Source organism: Eumetopias jubatus, unplaced genomic scaffold (genome assembly GCF_037043125.1).
Source record: "Eumetopias jubatus isolate StellerSeaLion01/CBP00866 unplaced genomic scaffold, mEumJub1_p1.0 scaffold_12, whole genome shotgun sequence".
Taxonomy (NCBI): Eukaryota; Metazoa; Chordata; class Mammalia; order Carnivora; family Otariidae; genus Eumetopias; species Eumetopias jubatus.
In genome coordinates, this window is record NW_028274818.1 from 46,427,768 (window position 1) to 46,452,504 (window position 24,737).

The window sequence follows — 24,737 nt, forward strand, 5'->3', positions numbered from 1 at the left end:
TGATTTCACTTATATATAGAATCTATAAAATAAAAGAAACAAAACTCATAGATACACATAGAACAGTTTGGTGGTTGCCAGAGGTGAAGGGGGTTGAGAGGTGGGCAAAATAGGTGAAGGTGGTCAAGAGGTACAAACTCCCAGATATTAAGTAAATAAGTCATGGGGATGTAAGTACAGCATAGTGACTATACTCAATAATGTTGTATTACATACTTGAAAGTTAACAGGAGAGTAAATCTTAAAAGTTCTCATCACAAGAAAAAAATCTGTAACTTTGTATGAAGACTAGACTTGTGATGATCCACTTTGCAGTGTGTACAGAAATTGAATTATTATGTTGCATACTTGAAACTAATATAATATATGCCAATTTTACCTCCAAAAATAAATTGAAAAAGACAAAGAGTAGACATGTGGAAATCAATTAGGACTTATTCATCTAGGAGAGAGAGAAGATTGAAATTTGAACTCATATTCTGGCCATGAAGATGAGGATATATGGATATATTTGAGAATTGTTTCAATCATTAGGACTCAGTGATAAATTGCATATGAAAGTTGAGGGAGCAGGAAATATCAAGGAAAACTTGGGGAATTTAACCTACACAGATGCGTATCTTATGATGCCATCCAGTAAGACAGGAGACTTTGGAGGACAACCCATTTAGGGGCAAAAAACTGGATGTAAGTTTTATATTTGGGGAGGTTAAGTTGACTTTGAAATAAAGTGGAGATCAGGTAGACCATGGAATATATGCTCCTGAAGCTCAAAGAGTTCTGGCTGGAGATACTGACACATAGATGATATTTGAAAGCATAGAATGAATGAGTTAATCTAAGGGAGAGTAAAGAGTATGAAAAAATAGAAGAGAGAACTGACCTCGTTCAGAGTCTTAAAAAATTATGGCATTTAAAGGCCATGTGAATGTCTAGAAGTGAATTTAATGTATGAATGTGCTGCTTAATGAGTTTAGTACAGTCTGGCTGAAGAATAAGTCAAGTGGGAGTTTACTTGGGAGTGTATGGAGAGCAGATCATTTGGGATCAGAATAATGTAAGCCTGGAGGGCTATACTGAGTTCAGATTTCATTCTGGGCAAAGTGGGGAGCTGAGTGAGCTTTGAAGGGGAACTGGTAAAAGGATCAAATTTGTACTTTAGACAAATTATTCTGGCAATGGTATATAAGATAGATTAACAGTTTGGGAGGTTGGAGACACTGGAATATAAATAAGAAAGTATTATAATCCCACAGTGGTTGTGAGAATGGAAAGTAGAGATCGGAAAAACATAGTTGTATAACTAGTAGGAGAGTCAGAGTGGGTTCTGAAATCAGGATGACTTGGAGAATAGTAGTGCCATTAAACAAGATTGGAAACATGCAATGAAAAGTAGGTCTGGAGATACAAGGAAACAGTTATAAGCTTTGTTTTATAAGCTTTGTTTTGGATGTGTTAAATTTCATGTGCTAACCCATCCAGCAGATTAGCTGGAACAGCAAGCGTGGAGCTCAGGAGAGAAATTGAGGCCAGTACTATAAATTTCAGAGTCTGCACAGAATTCTTTGCTAAAGCCATGAATTTGGGTGAAAACTATCAGAAAGCTGAGCTTTATGTTTATGAGACAGGAGGAAGAAGCAGATTCTGTAATCTAAGAAAGTCAGAGATTGAGAACTGAGGACATTTTTGTATCTTCAACACCCAGAGAGTAGAGTGATTCAGGAGTAGGTGGTCAGTAATGCGAAATACTGTAGATGGTAAAAGAGAATATGAGTTTACTATGTAAGCTGCTGGATATTGTGATTAGAAGTTACTGATAACCTCCTTAACACTGCATGGAGCACTGGGTGTTATACGAAAACAATGAATCGTGGATCACTACATCAAAAACTAATGATGTATTATATGGTGACTAACATAATAAAAAAAATTAAAAAAGGAAAAAAAGAGAAGTTACTGATAACCTCTGAATGATAAGTTTCAAAGAATAACCACTGAATCACTAGTTCCAAAATGGTGGAGGCTAGTTGCAATAGGTTTAACAGAGAAATGAGGAAAAACAGGAAGAAATTTATCTGCATTTCCATTACTCATATTTTATAATTTTTATTGTTTTTCTGGCCCCCATGACCATTTAATCAAAAAAGATTGTTGTCTTAAAAGTATTTATGAAGTATTAAATAAATGTGACTGTATTTTTTTTAAGTAGCTTAAATTTTCATCATATACCTCATCGTTCAGTGCTAAAGTCTTTTGTTCAGTGAGGTTTTATGACTGTACCAGCAGGCCTTAGGTTATTTTATTTTGTGTTTTCCAATGAATAAGGAAAGTTTTTCAATCAAATCAGTTTTTTTGTGTGTGATGAAGTGAGATCTGGTTCTAATCTATGAAGAGATAATTAAGATATTGGCATAAAACTAAATTAAATAGCATAAATTTAAATGAGTTTGTCTATCTCAGCAAATGCTTTCAAGTCCCAGTGTAAAGTACAAAGTGCTGCCATGCTTTCTGCTCCCAATTAGATACAGTCTTCTGGTCGAGTTTTACAAATTGCCAAAGCCCTGATGGAAGATGCCGGCAAATACACATGTGTGGCGACCAATGCAGCTGGAGAAACCCAGCAGCACCTTCAGCTACATGTGCATGGTAATGTCATTCCCCTGTCTTAACAAAAGAACATTTCTGTGGCCTTTTTTGAACATGATGACTCATTTTTATTCAATTACAGTGTAAAAGAAACAAGTGTTTATTTTTGTCTATATGAAAAAAACTAGTTTTTTTTTACGTTATTTGTAATTATAATTGCTCATATTAAGGTATTGGTTTGTCAAGATATCCGTTAAGATATTTAGGTTGTCAAATAGGATGTGCTAGAGCTCATAAATAAATAAACATACTACCCTATGTTTTTAATTATTTGAATTCTGTTAACTAATAACTTTGTACAGATAACTTTTGTTGTCAAGACAGAGTTGCAGGATTGTTCCTTAACATTTTCTGTGATGTTCTTTGCTGGCTATAAGAGGGATTTTGTAAGTAGAAGCTATCCTTGACTCAGGATCTTCTCTCATGTGCTTTAATAGTCTGGGTGGCCATGGAATAGCTCATGAATATTACAGCTTCACAAAAAACTTAAAAGAAGATTTGACCTTGAATGTGAGACTTCAGATCTCTGGAGTCTCATCAGAAAGGGTCAAGAATGGTAGGCTTGGCCTTTCCTGATTCAGCCAAATATATTTGCGGAGAGCTCTCCAAGATTTCCATGTGATACCTTCTTCATTTTCTCTAATCCTTGTGATTGCTTGTTAAACCCTTTATTCATTTACTTCATTTATTCTTCATTCATTAATTCATATATTCACTCTACATTTACTGAGCAATTTAACCTAGAAAGATGCTCCAGCATCTAGCTTGATTCCAGTTACATTATCAAAAGGCAATCAATAAGTATGAACAAATGAAAAAGTAAATAGTAAGTGAATGAAAATATTTGAATTGGACATTGAATTCTTCTCATCTGCTTCTTTACATATTTTATTTTATTTAAATCAACTAGTTAAAAGATTCATATTATCAGTTCCCTAAATGTTTTCAATAAAATAATTTATTTTCCCCCTTTCCCCAAATATGTACACCTAATTTATGGATGTCATACACACAGACCATGTTCCTTAAGAGGACTTTTACTTTTTCATTTAGTAATTAACTTAAAGACCAATATCTGATTATAATGATCTTGAAAGTGACTTGATTGCCTTGAATTTACCTAGTGCTCTTTGGCAGCTGTCTCCAGCACATACTGAGATCTCCACATCCATTTAAGAGTGTGCTGTGGGTGGTGCTTGCTCTCCTTTCCCCCTTTCCCTACACTGAGGCTCCTTTTCTCCTCATTGTACAGGCTATTTATCTTTTCCTTTACAATAATTTCAGTCCTTATCTAGTCTCCATTGTTGTCTAAAAGGAAACAGTTAAGTGGGATAGTATGATATGCTGCAATCATCTCAGGCACCAGAGTCAGATCAATTGTGGTTTAAATTCTATGCTAACCACCATCTATGTAACCTTGACCAAACTATTTAATTTCTTTGAGTATCTGACTTGCAGAGTGCTTTTGAGGTTTTGAGGTATTAGATGTAAAATATCTCCCACTTTTACTCTCTCAGGTCTTATCAAAAAGAAGGGTGTTTTTGTTCTCTAGACTGGATTAAAATATTAAATGAAGATTGTATCTTGAAGAACAGAGTGTATGTCTCTAGAGCTGGGAAGAACCAAACTTCAGTGTCTGGGGCTCCCAGACTTCAGTGTTCATAAAAATCATATGTATTAAACATGTTAAAAATACAGCTTCCTGGGCCAGTTCCAAATCTCCTGAAACAGTTTCTCTGATGCAAATGGTCTGTATGTCATTACTCAGAGGAACATTGGCCCAGACTCTAAAACCTGGCTTAGAGACTTACTAATGTAGTCAAGAATGATTGAAAACCAGAGTTCATGAAAGAAATTAAGGATCCCATCAAATACAAAGCAACAAAGCAACAACAGAAACAAACAAACAAAAAAACAGAGTCAAGACCTAAGAAAACATAAGTCTATAAACCTACAATCTGAACATGGTAACAAAATATATGTTAGCAGGGATTGAATTAGGGTACACACCTACACAGAAAATCATCAGAGAGTGGGGCAACAAGCTGGAAGACATCTGAGTTAATGTAAAAAGAAAGAAACAGAAGGTTAGTCATTGTGAGGATTTATTAAATGCTACCAAATTGGCTGGGGAATATAAAACAATCTTCTTGATACAAATCACAAATACAGTAGAGGTAAAATACATTATAGTACCTGAAAATGTTTTACTAATATGACCTTGTCTTGTCCAGATAACAGTTCATCAGACTGAAAGGAGGATAAATGATGAAGTGAACTTCTAATCTAATTATGATCAACCTGAAAGGAAGTGATTGGCTACTGTACAGGAATCTAGACAGAAAGTACTCTTGACAAGCGATGTCACATTGGATGTAAATGGCTCCCAACTTGATTCTGTCTCCTTCAATATTTGTATTAATAACTTCAGTGAGAATTGGAGATGTTAACAAAAAGTGTAGGAATTTCTAAGGGATTAGTTGACCATAGATTTCAAAAAGACATCAGAAGTTAAAATGACAGGTTAACCTGCTGTGAAACACTATGTAAGAATAGGGTTGGAGAAGAGTGACGTAAAGACACCACACATTGAAATACTGGAGATATCAATGGCTTTCTGCAATTATATAGATACAATCATTCAATTTCATAATAAAGCTAATTAGCCTTAGAAGTCAGTAATAGAAACTTACAGTATAAACAACAAGAAAGGAATTAGCCCTGTTATAGTCTCACTCTCTGAATTCCTCTGAAGTATTATATCCAATCCTGGTGCTATATATTAAGAGGGACATTGAAAAATCTATAGAGAAGCAACTATCATTTAATTTAGTTTTTTTATTAATTTATTTAGCCACTCTTATAGTTGCTTTCTGAGGGTTTAATCCCAGTCTTTATTGATGGGGTAACACATTCGGCAAATGAGCATTTACTATAATTGGCATCCAATGTATTCAATCCTAAGAAATTCAGCTTTCCAATTGTTTGATATTTTCCTTTCTTATAAAAAAGATTGTAGATGCTTCCATTCTTCTCAAGTGTGGAAAAAAAGTGTTTTCAAAAGGCTAAGTAAGGGTGGATTGTTTCTCCTGGAAGACATAGAAGACTAAGTCATGATCATGAGGAGAGGAACATTCTTGTGATCCCCTAGGTTTCTTAGGGGGAGTTCTGTCCATTATAGAAGGCAGGGACTCTCAGTAGGTGGTCCTTTTTGATCATCAAAGTTTCATAATTCTGAAAGTTCTGATTCTCTAGACCAAACTATGAAATTTTATCTAAACCTCGGATATTTGCCAAGTAAGACAGATGTTTCCACAAACAGATGATTACTTGGGGTCTAATGGCTCAAGCATTCATTACATCTGCTCTTAATTATATCCTAGGAAAGATTAACCAAGGTGAAGCGCCCAGAAGTGGCATGTTGTGGTTAAAAGCATGGGCTTTGAATTTGTGTCCCTATACTGCCAAGTTATAGCATGAGGACAATAGTTTTTAAATCTGTTTTTTCATCTGTAAAATGGGAAAATAATGATAATATAATCAGAAGGTTTTTGTGAGGATTGATTGAAAGACTACGTGTGCTTACAACTATAAGCTTAGCCTGATGCCTAGGTTCTAGTTATCATCTGTAAATGGTAGCTTGACAACTGTTTTGGCCAAATGCATATTTGGCTTTTGGCCCTTCTCACAGCACCAACATTTTAACAAATATATCTGAAGTTCTGGTGCCTTTACTGTTGGCTAGGAACCGTCTTGGGTCTGTATTAGTTGTCTGGTGAAAACATTAGTAGAGCACCCCTTAATTTAATTTTATTATTCTGAAGTATTTGCTTGGCTAACATCTGCTAACACCCACTTAAAAAAGGTTCCTCTATCATTTCTGTGTTTTGCTTAATAGCTCACTTGTGACCTAAAGGAGACTTGGGAATGTTGTGGGGAAATTTTTTTTTTTTAATGGATAACTTCAGTTCAGGACTCTAATATTGTTTTAGTATAAATAAATTTATTACTCATTATGTCATAGTTTTGGTGGTTGGGTGGGATTAACTCACTTTTAGATCAGTTATATATTTAATTGAATTTAACCAGGATTTGAAAAAGTCAACTTACGCCTGTGAATAATTAAATTCATAGGTAAAGTCTAGCCCATGTTATGTTCAGAAGCAGGTACTGTGGTTTTGGCATGGTAATGCTCATGCAGCTTTTGGAAGAAGGAGAATAAAGAAAAAAACCAACAAGTTGAATGGAATCCAGTCTCCTTGGAGTATGTAGACATTTATGGTTAACATAAGATATTGTTACCTTACTAATGTTTCTGTCTAAAACAGTGCTCATCTAAATTCAAAATTGCAAGATGATTCTTTTAAATGCTAGAAGGGAATATATATGTATATCACAACTTCTTTATCCACTCATCTGTTGTTGGACACTTAGATTGTTTCCATATCTTGGCTATTGTGAATAATGCTCTAGTGAACATGGGAGTAGATATGTCTCTTTGAGATACTCTTTCATTTCCTTCAATTATATGCCCAGAAGTGGGATTGCTGGATCGTATGGTAGTTCTATTTGTAATTTTTTGAAAAGCCTCCATACTGTTTTCCATATGGCTATACCAATTTACATTCCCACCAACAGTGTACAAGGGATCCTTTTTCTCCACATCCTCACCAACACTCATTGTCTCTTGTGTTTTTTTATAATAATCATTCTAACACATGTGAGATGATATCTTATTGTGGGTTTGATTTGCATTTCTCTGATGATAAGTGATGTTAAGCACCTTTTCATGAATCTGTTGGTCACTTCTTAGTCTTTTTTATAAAAATGCCTATTCACGTCCTTTGCCCATTATTTATTTGTTTTTTTACTATTGAGTTTGTAAGTTTCTTAAGTATTTCCAATATATGGTTTGCAAATTTTTCTTCCATTTAGTACATTGCCATTTTCATTTTGTCTATTTTTTTCTTTGCTATAAAGAAGGTTTTTAGTTTGCTATAGTCCCACTTGTTTATTTTGCTTTTGTTGTTTGTGCCTTTGGTGACATAGCCCAGAAATCATTGCTAAAACTAATGTTAAATACCTTTCCCCCTATGTTTTCTTCTAGGAGTTTTGTGGTTTCAGGTCTTACATTTAAGGCTTTAATCCATTTCAAGTTAATTTTTGAGTATCACACTCTCTTGATTACACTGATTGATTCTCATATGTTAAACCAACCCTGCTTTCCTAGGATTAGACCCTCTTGGTCATGGTGCTTAATTTGTTTTATATGTTGCTGGATTCACCTTATTAGAATTTTCTTGATTATTTTTGTATCTGTCCTCATAAGGGATATTGGACTATAGTGTCCTTTTATTGGCTGTCTCTATCTGGTTTTATTATCATGGTAAAACTAGCCTCTTAGAGTGCTGCTCTATTTTGAAAGAGGTTTGTGAAGGATTCACATTAATTTTTCTTTAATGTTTTATAGCATTCCCAGTAAAGCCATTTGAGCCTCGGATTTTCTTTGTGGGATGTTTTTTATTACTAATGTAATTTTAAAATTTGCATACAACTATTCAGACTTTCCATTTTTTCTTGAGTCAGTTTTAGTAATTTATGACTTTCTAGAAATTGTCTATTTCATCTAGATTATCTAATTTATTGGCACACACTTGTTTATAATATTCCCTCATAGCCCTTTTTAATTCTGTAAGGTTGATAGTAATGACTGCTCTTTCATTTCTAATTGTAGTAATTTGGTCTTCTCTCTTTTGTTTTGTCTTGGTCTGCTTATCTAAAATTTTGTCCATTTTGTTGATCTTTTCAAAATATCAGGTTTTGGTCTTATTGATTTTCTCTTTCATTTTTCTATTGTCTGTTTAATTTATTTATGCTCTAATGTTTATTATTTCCTTCCTTCTGCTTGTCTTGGATTTACTTTACTCTTTTCTGGCTTCTTAAGGTGGAATGTTAGATTACTGATTCGAGATTTATTTTTAATATAGTTGTTTATAGTTACACATTTTACTCTAATCATTGCTTTATGTGTATTCCATAAGTTTTGGTATGTTGTCTTTTTATTTTAATTTATCTCAGAGTATTATCTAATATCTCATGTGATTTCTCTGACCACATAGTTACTTAAGAGTGTGTTACTTAATTTCCACATATTTGTGAATTTCCCAAATCTTCTCTTGTCATTGATTCATAATTTTATTCCACTGTGGTTAGAGAACACATTGTGTATCCTTTTAAATATATTGAGACTTGTTTTATGCCTTATTGTCTGTCCTTGAGAATGTTACATGTACATTTGAGAAGAATGTGTATTCTACTGTTCTTAGATGGAGTGTTTTATGTGTACGTGTGGTTTATACTGTTGTTCAAGTCTTCTGTTTTCTTGATGATTTTCTGTTTAGTTGTTCTGCCCTTTATTGAAACTGGAATATTGATGTCTTCAGCTATTATTGTTGAATTATCCTTTTCTCCTTTTGATTCTGTCAGTTTTTATTCCATGCATCTTGAGACTCCGATATTATGTAAATGTATGATTATAGTTGTTATATCTTTTATGTGTTGAGAGTATCATTTAAAATTGCCCTACTTTGTTGCTAGTAATTTTTGTTTTAAAGTCTATCTTATTTGGTATTGGTGTAGCCTCTCTGGTTTTTGTTTGGTTACTATTTTTATGGTATATCTTCTTATAACCTTTCACTTTCAACCTATTTTTGTCTTTGACTCTGGAGTGTGTCTCTTGTAGACAACATATAATTGGGTCATGTTTTTATTTTTTATTTTTTAAATCTATTTGCTAGTCTGTGCCTTTGAGTAGTGTTTAATCCATTTACATTTAATGTAATTACTGACATGATAGAGTTTATGGTCTACCGTGCTATGTTTTTTTAATTTAAAAAAAATTTTTGATATGTATTATGTCATTTTGGTTTTTATGTTTCTCCATTACTGCCTTTTTATATTAAATAGCTATTTTCTTGTATACCATTTTATTTCTCTTGTTTCTTTTACTATATTTTTTTAGTTTATTTTTTGTGGTTGCCTTGAGGATCACAATTAGCATCTAATAATGTTATACTTTGGATTAATTTAATTTCAATAGTATAAAGAGCTTTGTTCCTTTACAACTCTCTTCTCTTTTCCTTTCTTTGTCCTATTATTGCCATACAAATTACACCTTTATTCATCATGATCCCATCAGTATAGACTTGTAATTACTGATTTATGCTGTTGTCTTTTAAATCAGAGAGGAGAAAAAAAGTTATGCCTGAAATATAGTTTTACTGTCTCTACTATTAGTTACTTCTACTAGTGCTCTTTATTCCTTCATGTGTATTAGAGTTACTATTTTTTTTGCAGCCTGGAGGACCTTTAGTATTATGTGTAAGGCTGGAGGCTAACAATGAATTTTCTGGGTTTTTTAAATTTTATTTTCCATGAATGTTTTAATTTCTCCTTCTAAAGGATAGTTTTGCTAGAGATAGAATTCTTTGTTGATAGTCTTTTTCTTTCAGCACTCTTAATAAGTCTCCCAATGCCTTGTGGCCTCCATGGTTTTTGATGAAAAATCAACTATTAGACTTATTGAGGATTCCTGTACATGATAAGTCCCTTCTTTTCCTTGCTGCTTTTAAGATTCTCTCTTTTTCATGATATATCTAGGTGTGGGTTCCTTTGAGTTTACCCAAGTTGGATTTGTTAAACTTCTTAAATGTGTGCATTAATGTTTTCCCTCATCTTTGGGAAGCTTTCATTCATATATCTTCAAGTATTCTCTCTACACTTTTCTCTCTCTCCTCTCCTTTGGAACTTTCATTATGCATAATGCTTGATGGTGTCCCACAAGCCTCAGAGTCTCTGTTCTGTTAATTTTTCTTTGTTCTTTTTTCTTTCTGCTCCTAAACTTGGATCATTTCTAGTAACCTATCTTTAAATTACTGATTCTTTCTTCTTCCAACTCAAATATTGCACTTTTAAATTTCAGACTTTCTATTTGGTTCTTTCTGCAATTTCCAGTTCTTGATCAATACTCTATTTAGTGAAACATCATTCTCCTACTTTCCTTTAGATCTTTAAACATGGTTTCTTTTAACTCTTGGAATGTAATAAAATAGCTGATTTATTTTATTTTATTTTTTAAATTTTTTAAAAGATTTTTATTTATTTATTTGACACAGAGAGAGAGAGAGAGCACAAGTAGGCAGAGCAGCAGGCAGAGAGAGAGGGAGGAGCAGGCTCTCTGCTGAGCAGGGAGTCTAATGTGGCACTCGATCCCAGGATCCTAGGATCATGACCTGAGCCAAAGGCAGACGCTTAACCGACTGAGCCACCCAGGCGCCCTGATTGTTTTATTTTATTTTATTTTTAGAGACAGAGGGGGAGAGAGAGAGAGAATATCTTAAGCAGGCTCCACACCCAGCAGGGAGCCTGACAGGAGGCTCAGTCTCACAACCCTGAGGTCATGACCTGAGCTGAAATCAAGAGTTAGACACTTAACTGACTGAGACACCCAAGCATCCCTTAAAATAGCTGATTTAAAGTCTTTGTCTAATAAGTTCAATATCTTGGTTTCCTCCTGGACATTTTCTCTTGACTGTTTCTTTTCCTGTGCATGGACCATGCTTTCTTATTTCTTTGCATGTCTCATAACTTTTGTTGAAAAGTAGATATTTTAAATAATATAATATGGCATGAAATGATGCTCAACATCAAGAATCAGCAGAGGATTGCAAATCGAAACTACAAGGAGATATCACCTCACACATGTCAGAATGGCTAAAATGAAAAACACAAGAAACAACAAATATTGGCAAAGATGTGGGGGAAAAGGAACACTCGTGCACTGTTGGTGGGAATGCAAAGTGGTGCAACCACTGTGGAAAACAGTATAGAGCTTCCTCAAAAAAATAAAAATAGAATTACCTTATGATACAGTAATTCCACTATTGGGTATTTACCCAAAGAATACAAAAACACTAATTCGAAAAGATATATGCACCCCTATATTTATTGCGGCATTACTTATAATAGCCAAATTATGGAAGCAACCCAAGTGTCCATCAATAGATGAGTGGATAAAGATGTGATATTGTGAGATAGATAGATGATAGATATAGATAGATAGATAGATATAATGGGATATTACTTAGCCATAAAAAAGAATGAAGTCTTTCCATCTGCAACAACATGGCTGCATCTTGAGAGTATAATGCTAAGTGAAATAAGTCAGTCAGAGAAAGACAAATATCATGATTTCACTCACATGTGGAATTTAAGAAACAAAACAAAAGAACAAAGAAAAAGAGACAAGCCAAAAAACCAGACTCTTAGCTATGGAGAACAAACTGATGGTTACCACCAGAAGGGAGGTGGTTGAGGGGATGGATGAAATAGGTGAAGGAGATTAAGAGCACACTTACCATGATGACCACTGAGTGAGGTATATAATTGTTGAATCGCTATATTTTACACCTGAAACTGATATAACACTGTAACTATACTAGAATTAAAAAATAAAAATTCAAAAATAATAATATAATGTGGCCATTCTGGAAACCATATTCTCTTCTTTCCATTGTTATTGTTGTGGTAGTGGTCACTACTATTGATGGGGTTTTTGGTTTTTGTCTTCTGTGTATTTATTTAATGAGTAGGTAGAATACTGTTCCTCCCCAAAATGTTCACATCCTACTTCTAGAATCTGTGAATATATTAGATTACATGTCAAAGAGGAATTAAGAATACAGACGGAATTAAGGTTGTTAATCAACTGACCTTAACATACGGAGATTACCCAGCATTATCCAGGTAGACCCAGTGTAATCATAGGGACATTAAAAGTGGAAGAAGGATGCAGGACTTCAGAGTGATTGGATGTGAGAAGGTCTTATGAGTCCTCCACACATCTCCATTACTGGTTTTGAAGGCGGAGGAAGGGAGGCCACAAGCTAAGAAATATAAGTGACCCCTGTAAATTGGAAAAGGCAAGGAAATAGATTCTCCTCTGCAGCCTACAGAAAGGAACTGAGCCCTTCTGAGACATTTATTTTAACCCAGTGAGACTGTGTTGGACTTCTTACCCATAAAACTGTAAGATAATAAATTTGTATTGTTTAAACTGTCAAGTTTGAGGCAATTTGTTGCAAAAGCAAGAGGAAACTAATATGGTGAGGTTTCTGAACAATTTCTGTGAAGTCTGTTTTTACAGATTTTTTAACATGCCCCTGGGGAAAAGGCTGTTTGCACTAAGCAAACTCTGAAGCCGATTAAATAAAGACAAGTCTTTTGAGTGTGGATTTCCAGGGAAGGGCCAGACAGGTCAAATAGTGACAGTTTTCTAGGAATGATGCTCTTAGGTAGCTCCAAACCCATTCTGCTTCTTTCAGTATCTGCTAGGCTGCTTTTTTCACTGTGGTTGCTAGGCTATCTGTTTTCAAGGTTACTGCTGATCTGTGGAGAGACTGGTGGGAATAGAGGGAGATAAAATGCCATAAAACTCACTGTTCTTAATGAGATTTAGCTGTTTTTCTTGAATAAGCACTTCTTGGATTGTTGCAAGTCTTTGGTTAATTTCCAGAGTTCTGAAAAAGTTGATTTTGACAAATTTTCCCGTGTTCTTGTTTCTTTTATGGAGGAATGGATTTTTGGAGTACTTACTCTGCCATTCTTGCTGACGTCTAATCTTTTTTCTTTAAGTTCTCTAGAGGAGTGAAAAATAGCGAACCCACTCCATAGCTCTTGCATTTCTTATTCTTACCATAATATTTTATTGCAGCAGTTACATAGTCTGTCAAAGCCTTCAGTGATCACTTCAGTCCAGAAGGCTTCAAGTGAGTATTTAAATAACTTTTTAGAAGGAATGTGCCATGGACATTTTTCCTTTTCAGTTGAAAACGTCAGATAGCCATATTTAAAGGTCTTTTGTGTTTAAATGCCATATCATTCATCTGAATTCAGTGCAGAAAACAGAAACATTCTAGTCTTTTCAAGCAGGAAGGGTTAACACACTGAATTAAATGGACACAGATATGAAGGAGGATTAGGTTCTAGGCTTTGTGTTCAGGACAACCTCCAGACATACAGAGATCTGACCCACAAAGACATTTACCCTGCGGACAGATTTTAATTTTAAACTTGTTGAAAACCAGCTTTGAGTTTCATTGCCTTTTGTTGTTGTTTATGCTTGTTTGTTTTCTTTGGTATTGTCTTCTGCTTTTGTTTTTATTATTTCTTTATTCCTAACTTCTTTTGGTTTATTTTATTGTTCTTTTTCTGGATGCTGAGTTGAATGCTTAGAACACTTATTCTCATTGTTTCTAGTTTTTAATATGTTAATTAGGGCTCTACGATTTCCTTTGAGTACTATACTATACAACTATGTGACATACTATATGTTTTAATTTTAATCAATCTCTATTTTATTTTTTTCTTTATACTTTTATCTTGATTTCCTCTTTAATGTTTTCCCCTTGTAAAGAGCTTTATATTTTTGTTTTTGATTTCTACTCATTTTTATTATAGTTTTATTAAATTGTGGCTATAAATGATTTTGTGGCCTAATATATAGTCAGTTTTGAACATATTCTATTGGCATTTGCAAAAATGTATATTCCTTGTTAACTATAAGTGTACATACACACTCACAGTCTGGATGGGTAATTTTATCTTTCAAATTCTTTAAAACCTAATTTTTGTTTCACTATAATCAATTCCTGAGAAAGGTGCACTAAAATATACTACTTTTAGATTTTTCAAAATTTTCCTGCTCTTTAACAATTTTGCTTTATTATTCAATGCATAAAACATTTATAATGGATTTTTCATGAATCGTGACATTTTAGGCAATAGAAAGCACGTTGCTTTGGCATGTTTAATGATTTTTGCTTAGTATACCAGTGTGTCAGAAATTGATGTCACCCTGTTGTCCTGGCATATCTTTGCCCAGCTCTTTATTGTCAGTATTTTTGTGAGTTTTTTAATTTATGCTCTATATCCACTTGGACTTTTTTATTAAATAAAATAGTGTTGGGGGCACCTGAGTGTCTCAGTTGGTTAAGCATCTGCTTTTAGCTCAGGTCCTGATCCCAGGGTCCTGGGATCGAGCCTTACTTCTGGCTCCCTACTCAGTGGGGAGCCTGCTTCTCCCTCTCCCTCAATCTCCCAGCTTGTGCTCTTACTCTCACTCTCCCTCTATCTCAAAATAAATAGATAAAATCTTTAAAAAAATAGTGTTGGGGTGCCTGGGTGGCTCAGTCAGTTGAGCGTCTGACTCTTGATTTCAGTTCAGGTCATGGTCTCTGGGTCAAGGGATAGAGCCTGCATTGGGGTCTTTGCTTAGCAGGGAGTCTGCTTAGGATTCTCTCTCTCCCTCTGCCCCTCCCCCCAATAAATAAATCGTTAAAAATAAAAAATAAAGAAAATAGTGTTAACGCACAGATATGTTGGCTCTTTGTCTATTGAGTAAAAAACTAAGCTCATTCACATTTATGCTCTTGATTTACATAGTTGATTTTATTTCTTATTTAGTTCTCCTTTCTCCTTTCCTCGTCTGTTTTTACTAGATTAATGAATAGATTGATTGCTTGATTGTATATGGGTTGGGGTTGAAGGGCTCCACTGCATTAAATGAGTCAAATTTAAAATGTAGTTTTTCTATAAACTTCAAATACTAACTTACATCTACAGCATCTTCTCACAGTATGATAAGGCCTCTAGGTTACTTGTGAGTTTTTCATCCTGGCATTCTTCCTATACTCCTTGAGATAGTGTTAGAAACATAGCGCATTGCTATTCTATGTTGTTATTCCTTTTATTCCTGTATGCCTCTCAGACTTTCCAAATTCCTACTTTATTATATGCACATTAAATAAATTTAATTTATTTAAAATTATTTAATAAATTTATTTAAAATAATTTCTATTTTATTTTACTAACAATTTAATTATAACTTTTATATCAAAAGAAAAAACTGCTACTAAACAAAAAAAAAGATTCTAATTTTTCTGAAATGGTTTAAGATAGTACTATCTGATGAACAAACAATGAATCATGGAACACTACACCAAAACAAATTATGTAATATATGGTGATTAACATAACAATAAAAATTTAAAAAAAGAAAAAAAAAGATAGTACTATCTGAAGATAAAGTCAGATATTATGAGAAATATTGATTTCTCTTTTACTGGAAGAGTTCAAATGGGATAGCTTATTTCTTTTCTTTTTTATATTTTTTGTTATGTTAATCACCATACATTACATCATTAGTTTTTGATGTAGTGTTCCATGATTCATTGTTTGTGCCTAACACCCAGTGCTCCGCGCAGAACATGCCCTCTTTAATACTCATCACCAGGCTAACCCATCCTCCCACCCTCTCCCCTCTAGAACCCTCAGTTTGTTTTTCAGAGTCCATCGTCTCTCATGGTTCGTCTCCCCCTCTGACTTACTCCCCTTCATTCTTCTCCTCCTGCTATCTTCTTCTTTTTCTTCTTTCTTAACATATGTTGCATTATTTGTTTCAGAGGTACAGATCTGTGATTCAACAGTATTGCACAATTCACAGCGCTCACCATAGCACATACCCTCCCCAATGCCTATCACCCAGCCAACCCATCCCTCCCACCCCCCACCACTCCAGCAACCCTCAGTTTGTTTCCTGAGATTAAGAATTCCTCATATCAGTGAGGTCATATGATACATGTCTTTCTCTGATTGACTTATTTCACTCAGCATAACAGCCTCCAGTTCTATCCACATCGTTGCAAATGGCAAGATCTCATTCCTTTTGATGGCTGCATAATATTCCATTGTGTATATATACCACTTCTTCTTTATCCATTCATCTGTCGTTGGACATCTTGGCTCTTTCCACAGTTTGGCTATTGTGGACATTGCTGCTATAAACATCAGGGTGCACGTACCCCTTTGGATCCCTACATTTGTATCTTTGGGGTAAATACCCAGTAGTGCAATTCCTGGATCGTATGGTAGCTCTATTTTCAACTTTTTGAGGAACCTCCATACTGTTTTCCAGAGTGGCTGCACCAGCTTGCATTCCCACCAACCGTGGAGGAGGGTTCCCCTTTCTCCACATCCCCACCAACATCTGTCGTTTCCTAACTTGTTAATTTTAGCCGTTCTGACTGGTGTGAGGTGATATCTCGTTCAGGTTTTGATTTGGATTTCCCTGATGCCGAGCGATGTTGAGCACTTTTTCATGTGTCTGTTGGCCATTTGGATGTCTTCTTTGGAAAAATGTCTGTTCATGTCTTCTGCCCATTTCTTGATTGGATTATTTGTTCTTTGGGTGTTGAGTTTGATACGTTCTTTATAGATTTTGGATCCTAGCCCCTTTTTTTTTTTAAAGATTTTATTTATTTATTTGAGAGAGAGGGAATAAGAGATAGAGAGCACAAGAGGGAAGAGGGTCAGAGGGAGAAGCAGACTCCCTGCTGAGCAGGGAGCCTGATGCGGGACTCGATCCCGGGACCCCAGGATAATGACCTGAGCCGAAGGCAGTCGCCCAACCAACTGAGCCACCCAGGCACCCTGGATACTAGCCCTTTATCTAATATGTCATTTGCAAATATCTTCTCCCATTCTGTCGGTTGTCTTTTGGTTTTGTGGACTGTTTCTTTTGCTGTGCAAAAGCTTTTTATCTTCATGAAATTCCAATAGTTCATTTTTGCCCTTGCTTCCCTTGCCTTTGGCGATGTTTCTAGGAAGACGTTGCTGCAGCTGAGGTCGAAGAGGTTGCTACCTGTGTTCTCCTTTAGGATTTTGATGGACTCCTGTCTCACGTTTAGGTCTTTCAACCATTTCAAGTCTATTTTTGTGTGTGGTGTAAGGAAACGATCCAGTTTCATTCTTCTGCATGTGGCTGTCCAATTTTCCCAACACCATTTGTTGAAGAGACTGTCTTTTTCCATTGGACATTCTTTCCTGCTTTGTCAAAGATGAGTTGACCATAGAGTTGAGGGTCCATTTCTGGGCTCTCTATTCTGTTCCATTGATCTATGTGTCTGTTTTTGTGCCAGTACCATTCTGTCTTGATGATGACAGGTTTGTAATAGAGCTGGAAGTCCGGAATTGTGATGCCGCCAGCTTTGCTTTTCTTTTTCAATATTCCTCTGGCTATTCGGGGTCTCTTCTGGTTCCATACAAATTTTAGGATTATTTGTTCCATTTCTTTGAAAAAAGTGGATGGTATTTTGATGGGGATTGCATTGAATGTGTAGATTGCTCTAGGTAGCATTGACATCTTCACAATGTTTGTTCTTCCAATCCATGAGCATGGAATGTTTTTCCATTTCTTTGTGTCTTCTTCAATTTCTTTCAGGAGTATTTTATACTTTTCTGAGTACAGATCCTTTGCCTCTTTGGTTAAATTTATTCCTAGGTATCTTATGGTTTTGGGTGCAATTGTAAATGGGATCGACTCCTTGATTTGTCTCTCTTCTGTCTTGTTGTTGGTGTATAGGAATGCCACTGATTTCTGTGCATTGATTTTATATCCTGCTACTTTACTGAATTCCGGTATGAGTTCTAGCAGTTTTGGGGTGGAGTCTTTTGGGTTTTCCACATAAAGTATCATATCATCTGCAAAGAGTGAGAGTTTGACTTCCTCTTTGCCGATTTGGATGCCTTTGATTTCTTTTTGTTGTCTGATTGCTGTGGCTAGGACTTCTAATACTATGTTGAATAGCAGTGGTGATAGTGGGCATCCCTGCCGCAATCCCGACCTTAGGGGAAAAGTTCTCACCTTTTCCCCATTGAGAATGATATTCGCTGTAGGTTTCTCATAGATGGTTTTTATGATATTGAGGTATATACCCTCCCTTTTTGATGGGGTCTTTGTCTGGTTTGGGGATCAAGGTAAAGGTGGCCTCATAAAACGAGTTTGGAAGTTTTCCTTCCATTTCTATTTTTTGGAACAGTTTCAGGAGAATAGGTATTAATTCTTCTTTAAATGTCTGATAGAATTCCCCTGGGAAGCCATCTGGCCCTGGGCTTTGGTTTGTTGGGAGATTTTTGATGACTGCTTCAATTTCCTTAGGGGTTATAGGTCTGTTCAGGTTTTCTATTTCTTCCTGGTTCAATTTTGGTAGTTGATACATCTCTAGGAATGCATCCATTTCTTCCAGGTTATCTAATTTGCTGTCATAGAGTTGCTCATAATATGTTCTTACAATTGTTTGTATTTCTTTGGTGTTGGTTGTGATCTCTCTTCTTTCATTCATGATTTTGTTGATTTGGGTCATTTCTCTTTTCTTTTTGATCAGTCTGGCCAGGGGTTTATCAATCTTGTTAATTCTTTCAAAGAACCAGCTCCTAGTTTCGTTGATCTGTTCTACTGTTCTTTTGGTTTCTATTTCATTGATTTCTGCTCCAATCTTTATTATTTCTCTTCTCCTGCTGGGTTTAGGCTTTATTTGCTGTTCTTTCTCCAGCTCCTTTAGGTGTAGGGTTAGGTTGTGTATTTGAGACCTTTTTTGTTTCTTGAGAAAGGCTTGTATTAGGACTGGCTTTGCTGTATCCCAAAGATTTTGAACAGTTGTGTTTTCATTTTCATTTGTTTCCATGAATTTTTTTAATTCTTCTTTAATTTCCTGGTTGACCCATTCATTCTTTAGTAGGATGCTCTTTAGCCTCCACGTATTTGAGTTCTTTCCGACTTTCCTCTTGTGATTGAGTTCTAGTTTCAAAGCATTGTGGTCTGAAAATATGCAGGGAATAATCCAGTCTTTTGGTACCAATTGAGACCTGATTTGTGACCTAGGATGTGATCAATTCTGGAGAATGTTCTATGGGCCCTAGAGAAGAATGTGTATTCCGTTGCTTTGGGATGGAATGTTCTGAATATGTCTGTGAAGTCCATTTGGTCCAGTGTGTCATTTAAAGTCTTTATTTCCTTGTTGATGTTTTGCTTAGATGATCTGTCCATTTCAGTGAGGGGGGTGTTAAAGTCCCCCACTATTATTGTACTGTTGTCAATGTGTTTCTTTGCTTTTGTTGTTAATTGCCTTATATAATTGGCTGCTCCCATGTTAGGGGCATAGATATTTACAATTGTTAGATCTTCTTGTTGGATAGACCCTTTAAGTAGGCTATAGTGTCCTTCTTCATCTCTTATTACAGTCTTTGTTTTAAAATCTAATTTGTCTAATATAAGGATTGCCACCCCAGCTTTCTTTTGGTGTCCATTACATGATAAATGGTTTTCCACCCCCTCACTTTCAATCTGGGGGTGTCTTTGGATCTAAAATGAGTCTCTTGCAGACAACATATCGATGGGTCTTGTTTTTTAATCCAATCTGATAGCCTGTATCTTTTGATTGGGGCATTTAGCCCATTTACATTCAGGGTAACTATTGAAAGATATGAATTTAGAGCCATTGTATTGCCTGTAAGGTGACTGTTACTGTAGATTGTCTGTGTTCCTTTCTGATCTATGCTGCTTTTAGTCTCTCTCTTTGCTTAGAGGACCCCTTTCAATATTTCTTAGAGGGCTGGTTTCGTGTTTGCAAATTCCTTTAGTTTTTGTTTGTCCTGGAAGCTTTTTATCTCTCCTTCTATTTTCAATGACAGCCTAGCTGGATATAGTATTCTTGGCTGCATATTTTTCTCGTTTAGTGCTCTGAAGATATCACGCCAGTCCTTTCTGGCCTGCCAGGTCTCTGTGGATAGGTCTGTTGCCAATCTAATATTTCTACCATTGTAGGTTACATATCTTCTTCTCCGGAGCTGCTTTCAGGATTTTCTCTTTGTCTCTGAGACTCGTAAGTTTTACCATTAGATGTCGGGGTGTTGACCTATTATTATTGATTTTGAGAAGGGTTCTCTGTGCCTCCTGGATTTTAATGCCTGTTTCCTTCCTCACATTAGGGAAGTTCTCTGCTATTATTTGCTCCAATATACCTTCTGCCCCTCTCTCTCTTTCTTCTTCTTCTGGGATCCCAATTATTCTAATATTGTTTCGTCTTATCATATCGCTTATCTCTCGAATTCTGCCCTCGTGATCCTGTAGTTGTTTCTCTCTTTTTCTCAGCCTCTTTATTTTCCATCATTTGGTGTTCTATATCGCTGATTCTCTCTTCTGCCTCATTTATCCTACCAGTTAGTGCCCCCATTTTTGATTGCACCTCAGTAATAGCCTTTTTGATTTCGACTTGGTTAGATTTTAGTTCTTTTATTTCTCCAGAAAGGGTTTCTCTAATAACTTCCATGCTTTTTTCAAGCCCAGCTAGTATCTTTAAATTCATAATTCTGAACTCTAGGTCCAACATCGTACTAATATCCGTATTGAGTAGGTCCCTAGCAGATGGTACTACCTCTTGTTCTTTTTGCTGAGGTGATTTTTTTCGTCTTGTCATTTTGTCCAGAGGAGAATAGATGAATGAAAGAACAAAATGCTAACAGGTTAACAATGTCCCCATGAAATATACTCTATACAAATCAGAAAAGACCTGAAACCAGGGGAAAAGAAAGGGAAAGAAAGAAAAAAGAAAGAGGAAAAAAAAAAACAAAAAGAAAAAGATAAAAACAAAAACAGAACAATACAAAAAAAAACCAGAATATGATCAAATATGATCAGGCTAGTGCATAGATCAGTGCCACACACTAGATTTTGGGCGTATTTTGGTCTGTCAGAAAAAAGTTCCTCCTAAAATTTTAAAGGAAGAAAGACATATGTACAAAATAAGGGTTGATAGAATGAAGGGATGGAAGATGACTGTAAAGATGAAAATTATAAAAAATTTTATAAAAGGAATTGATAAGATAAGAAGTTGTTTGAAAAAAGAAAGAAGATTAAAAAAAAAAGATGAAAAAGAGAAGGCAGAGAATGTGATCAGGCAGGAGACTAGAACAAAGCCATACACTAGTGATTTAGGGTATATTTTGATCTGTTTTAGGGTATATTTTGATCTATTAGGAGAAACTGTATCTCAAAATTTTAAAGAGAGAACAACTTATATATATATATATGCCAAAAATAAGGGTAACTATAATGAAGGGATAAAATATGACTCTAAAAATGAAAAATAAAAAATGTTTTTTTTAAAAAGGGATTGATAAGATGTTGGTTGAAAAAGGGAAAAAGAAAATTAAAAAAAAGTTAAAAAAATTAACTTTGAAAAACTAATGAATCATGGTTAAAAAAAAAAAGCCATGAATTCTCTGTGCAGTATTCCCCTAGCGCTGGAGTTCTCCCATTCTCCTTGATCGGTAAACTTGGTCTTGGCTTGTGGCTGTTCGTGCTGATCTTCTGGGGGAGGGGCCTGTTGCTGTGGTTCCCAAATGTCTTTGCCCCGCCCTTGTCGGTCCGGGCTAAGCAAGCTGCTCAGTTTTGCTCTCAGGAGCTTTTGTTCCCTGCAAGCTCTCAGTACAGTTTTAGAGGACCAGGGTGAAAATGGTGGCCTCCCAATCTCCATCCGGAGGAGCTGAGAACTCGGGGCCCCGCTCCTCAGTGCGCCCCCAGAGAAAAGCAATCACTCCCGTCTCCCTGGTCTCTGGCCACAGTCCGTGCTCACCCGGCCTGTGACCGAGCATTTCTCTCTGGCCCCCGACCCCGTGTGGAGTCTCCAAACCCAGCAGATCCCTGCAGTGCGCTCCCGCGCCACTCCTCCCCAGGGAGGAAGGGGAGTCTCTCCAGTTCTGCCGCTTGTTGGGTCCCTGCTGGAGGAGCAATGGCCCGACTTGGCCGCGGCTCACAGTTTATGGCAACCCCGAGCTGAGAGCCCGCGCCTCGGCTTTGTCTCTGCAGCCAGCTTCCCCGCTCCGAAACCTGGGAGCTCTGCTGCACTCAGGCACCCCCGGTTTTTCTGTGACCCCGAGGGTCCAGAGACCACACTGTCCCGCGAGGGTTCCATTCCCCGCTTAGCCACTGGAGCGATGTCCCTCAGCAGAGCCGACTTTTAAAAGTTCCGATTTTGTGCTCCGTGGCTCTATCACTTGCCAGAAGTGGCCGACGGAGGCCCCCTCCCCCGCCATCTATCCTCCCGAATATCGCCTCGGATTCACTTCTCCGCACGTCCTGCCTTCCAGTAAGTGGTCACTTCTCTGTTCAGAGTTGTTGCTACTCTCTTCTTCGATCTCCTGTTGAGTTCGTAGGTGTTCAGAATGGTTTGATCCCTATTCAGCTGAATTCCTGAGACCAGACAAAACCCAGGTCTTCTAGTCCTCTGCCATCTTGCTCCGCCCGCCGGGATAGCTTACTTCTTGTTAAAGGCAATTCATCATCAGACCAATCAGATTAATTGGAATAAAAAAATAGTCCTTTAACTTTCTTACCATCCTGCTAATCTATAATTCTGAGGATTTTCCTACTGGGGACAAAAGAATGAATGATCCTGAAAACTTATTAAGATCTTTTTAAAGATAAACTTATATGTATTTATTCTATTTTTTAAGAGATTTTATTTATTTATTTGTGTGAGAGAGAATGAGCCGTGGGGTATGGGCAGAAGAAGAGAGAGAGAAGAAGTAGATTCCCCGCTAAGCAGGAAACCCAATGCAGGGCTCAATCCCAGGACCCAGAGATCATGACCTGAGCCAAAGGCAGATTCCCAACAGACTGAGTCACCCAGGTGCCCCAAGATCTTTTTTTAATCCTGTTCTTCCGTTCTACTTAATAGAATACTTTTGTTCCAAGTATATCAGTGTAGATATGTGAAAGACAGAAAGGAACGATAATTTCCACTGAGCATATAGTATCAGTTTAAATATCCTACTTATGTGAATTAATTATGTTTGGGCCTCTTGTAGAACCACCTAGTCTGGAGGATGCAGGAAAGATGCTGAATGAGACTGTGGTGGTGAACAACCCCATTCAGTTGGAGTGTAAGGCAGCTGGAAATCCCTTACCCGGTAGGTTTACTTGTGGACTCCCTAACTTGGTGACGTTTTAAGATTTCTGGGAAAAGCTAAATCTGTTTATGAGCACAATATAATAATTACTAATAAAGGAAGGATTATGGAATACATTCCAAGGGTAAAGCAGTGATAAGGAGGATATAATTAGATGGATGATATTTTTGAATTTTCATTGCTTCTAGCTGCATGAAATAATTTACCCATTTAAACAAGGTAGAAATACGTGGATAACTAATTGTCTTATGGTCCTTACTGTGGCCACAGAACCCACAATGGTAGTTTTTTATACGTTTATGTTGAAAAACATTTTTTTCTCTAGTTCAAATTGATTATCTTTATAAATCAGTCATTTAATGAGAATATTATTCTTTTTGTTGATTCTCGTCACTGGTAAGTTATTAATATGAATCAATAACAATATAATTTTTTAGGCTAATAGTGTGTATAGTCTTTGGTCTTGATCAAATGCATAGACAAAATTTTTATAGTTAACAGGAATATATACAACAAAAAGAAATAGAATTGGTTAAAAGTTTGCAGTCAAACAATATTGATACATTAGAGATAATATAAAGAATATTTGCTTTATAATTTCATTTTCAGGACTGTTATATTGGCTTGGCTTTTCATGTTTTTCTTAAGCTTACCTCCTCCTCAAAACCAATCCTAAAGAGGTATTTAAACTGATTAAGCTTGAATGATAAGCCTAAGAATAAAGCAGTTCTTATTATTCTAGTTAACCTCCAATTTGGAGGCATTGAGCTTTAAAAGAAAAAATTTAAATAGTTGGACTTCTTTCTTCTTCCCCCTGCAGTTATTACATGGTACAAAGATAATCGTGCACTCTCAGGTTCCACCGGTGTGACTTTCTTGAACAGAGGACAGATCATTGATATAGAGAGTGCCCAGATCACGGATGCTGGTATATATAAATGTGTAGCCATCAACTCAGCTGGAGCTACGGAGTTATTTTATAGTCTGCAGGTCCATGGTTAGTGGCACTTCTCCTAGATTCATCCTGGGGTAAAAATGCATTCAAAATGATTAAGTGCTTCTATAAAATTTTAGTTGTGAATAGTGTTTTGTCATCTTTATTTAAAGGTGCAGTGTTCTAAAACTGATGACTGTTTTTATTTCCTGATTCCTATTAAAATGCTCTAGTTTCCCATGCTGTTGAACTTCAATTTGCTTTAGATGAACTGTTGAAATAGTTATCAACA

General features: G+C 36.1%; 1 protein-coding gene across 1 annotated transcript in view; it reads left to right on the top strand.

Moving 5' to 3' along the window:
* HMCN1 (hemicentin 1) overlaps nucleotides 1–24,737 on the top strand; it is a 467,830-nt gene that overhangs the window by 288,230 nt on the left and 154,863 nt on the right. The window contains exons 36-38 of the mRNA XM_028121561.2: nucleotides 2,523–2,646; nucleotides 23,410–23,511; nucleotides 24,332–24,508. Coding sequence (XP_027977362.2) covers nucleotides 2,523–2,646; nucleotides 23,410–23,511; nucleotides 24,332–24,508 — 403 coding nt within the window. The remainder of the gene's footprint in view (nucleotides 1–2,522; nucleotides 2,647–23,409; nucleotides 23,512–24,331; nucleotides 24,509–24,737) is intronic.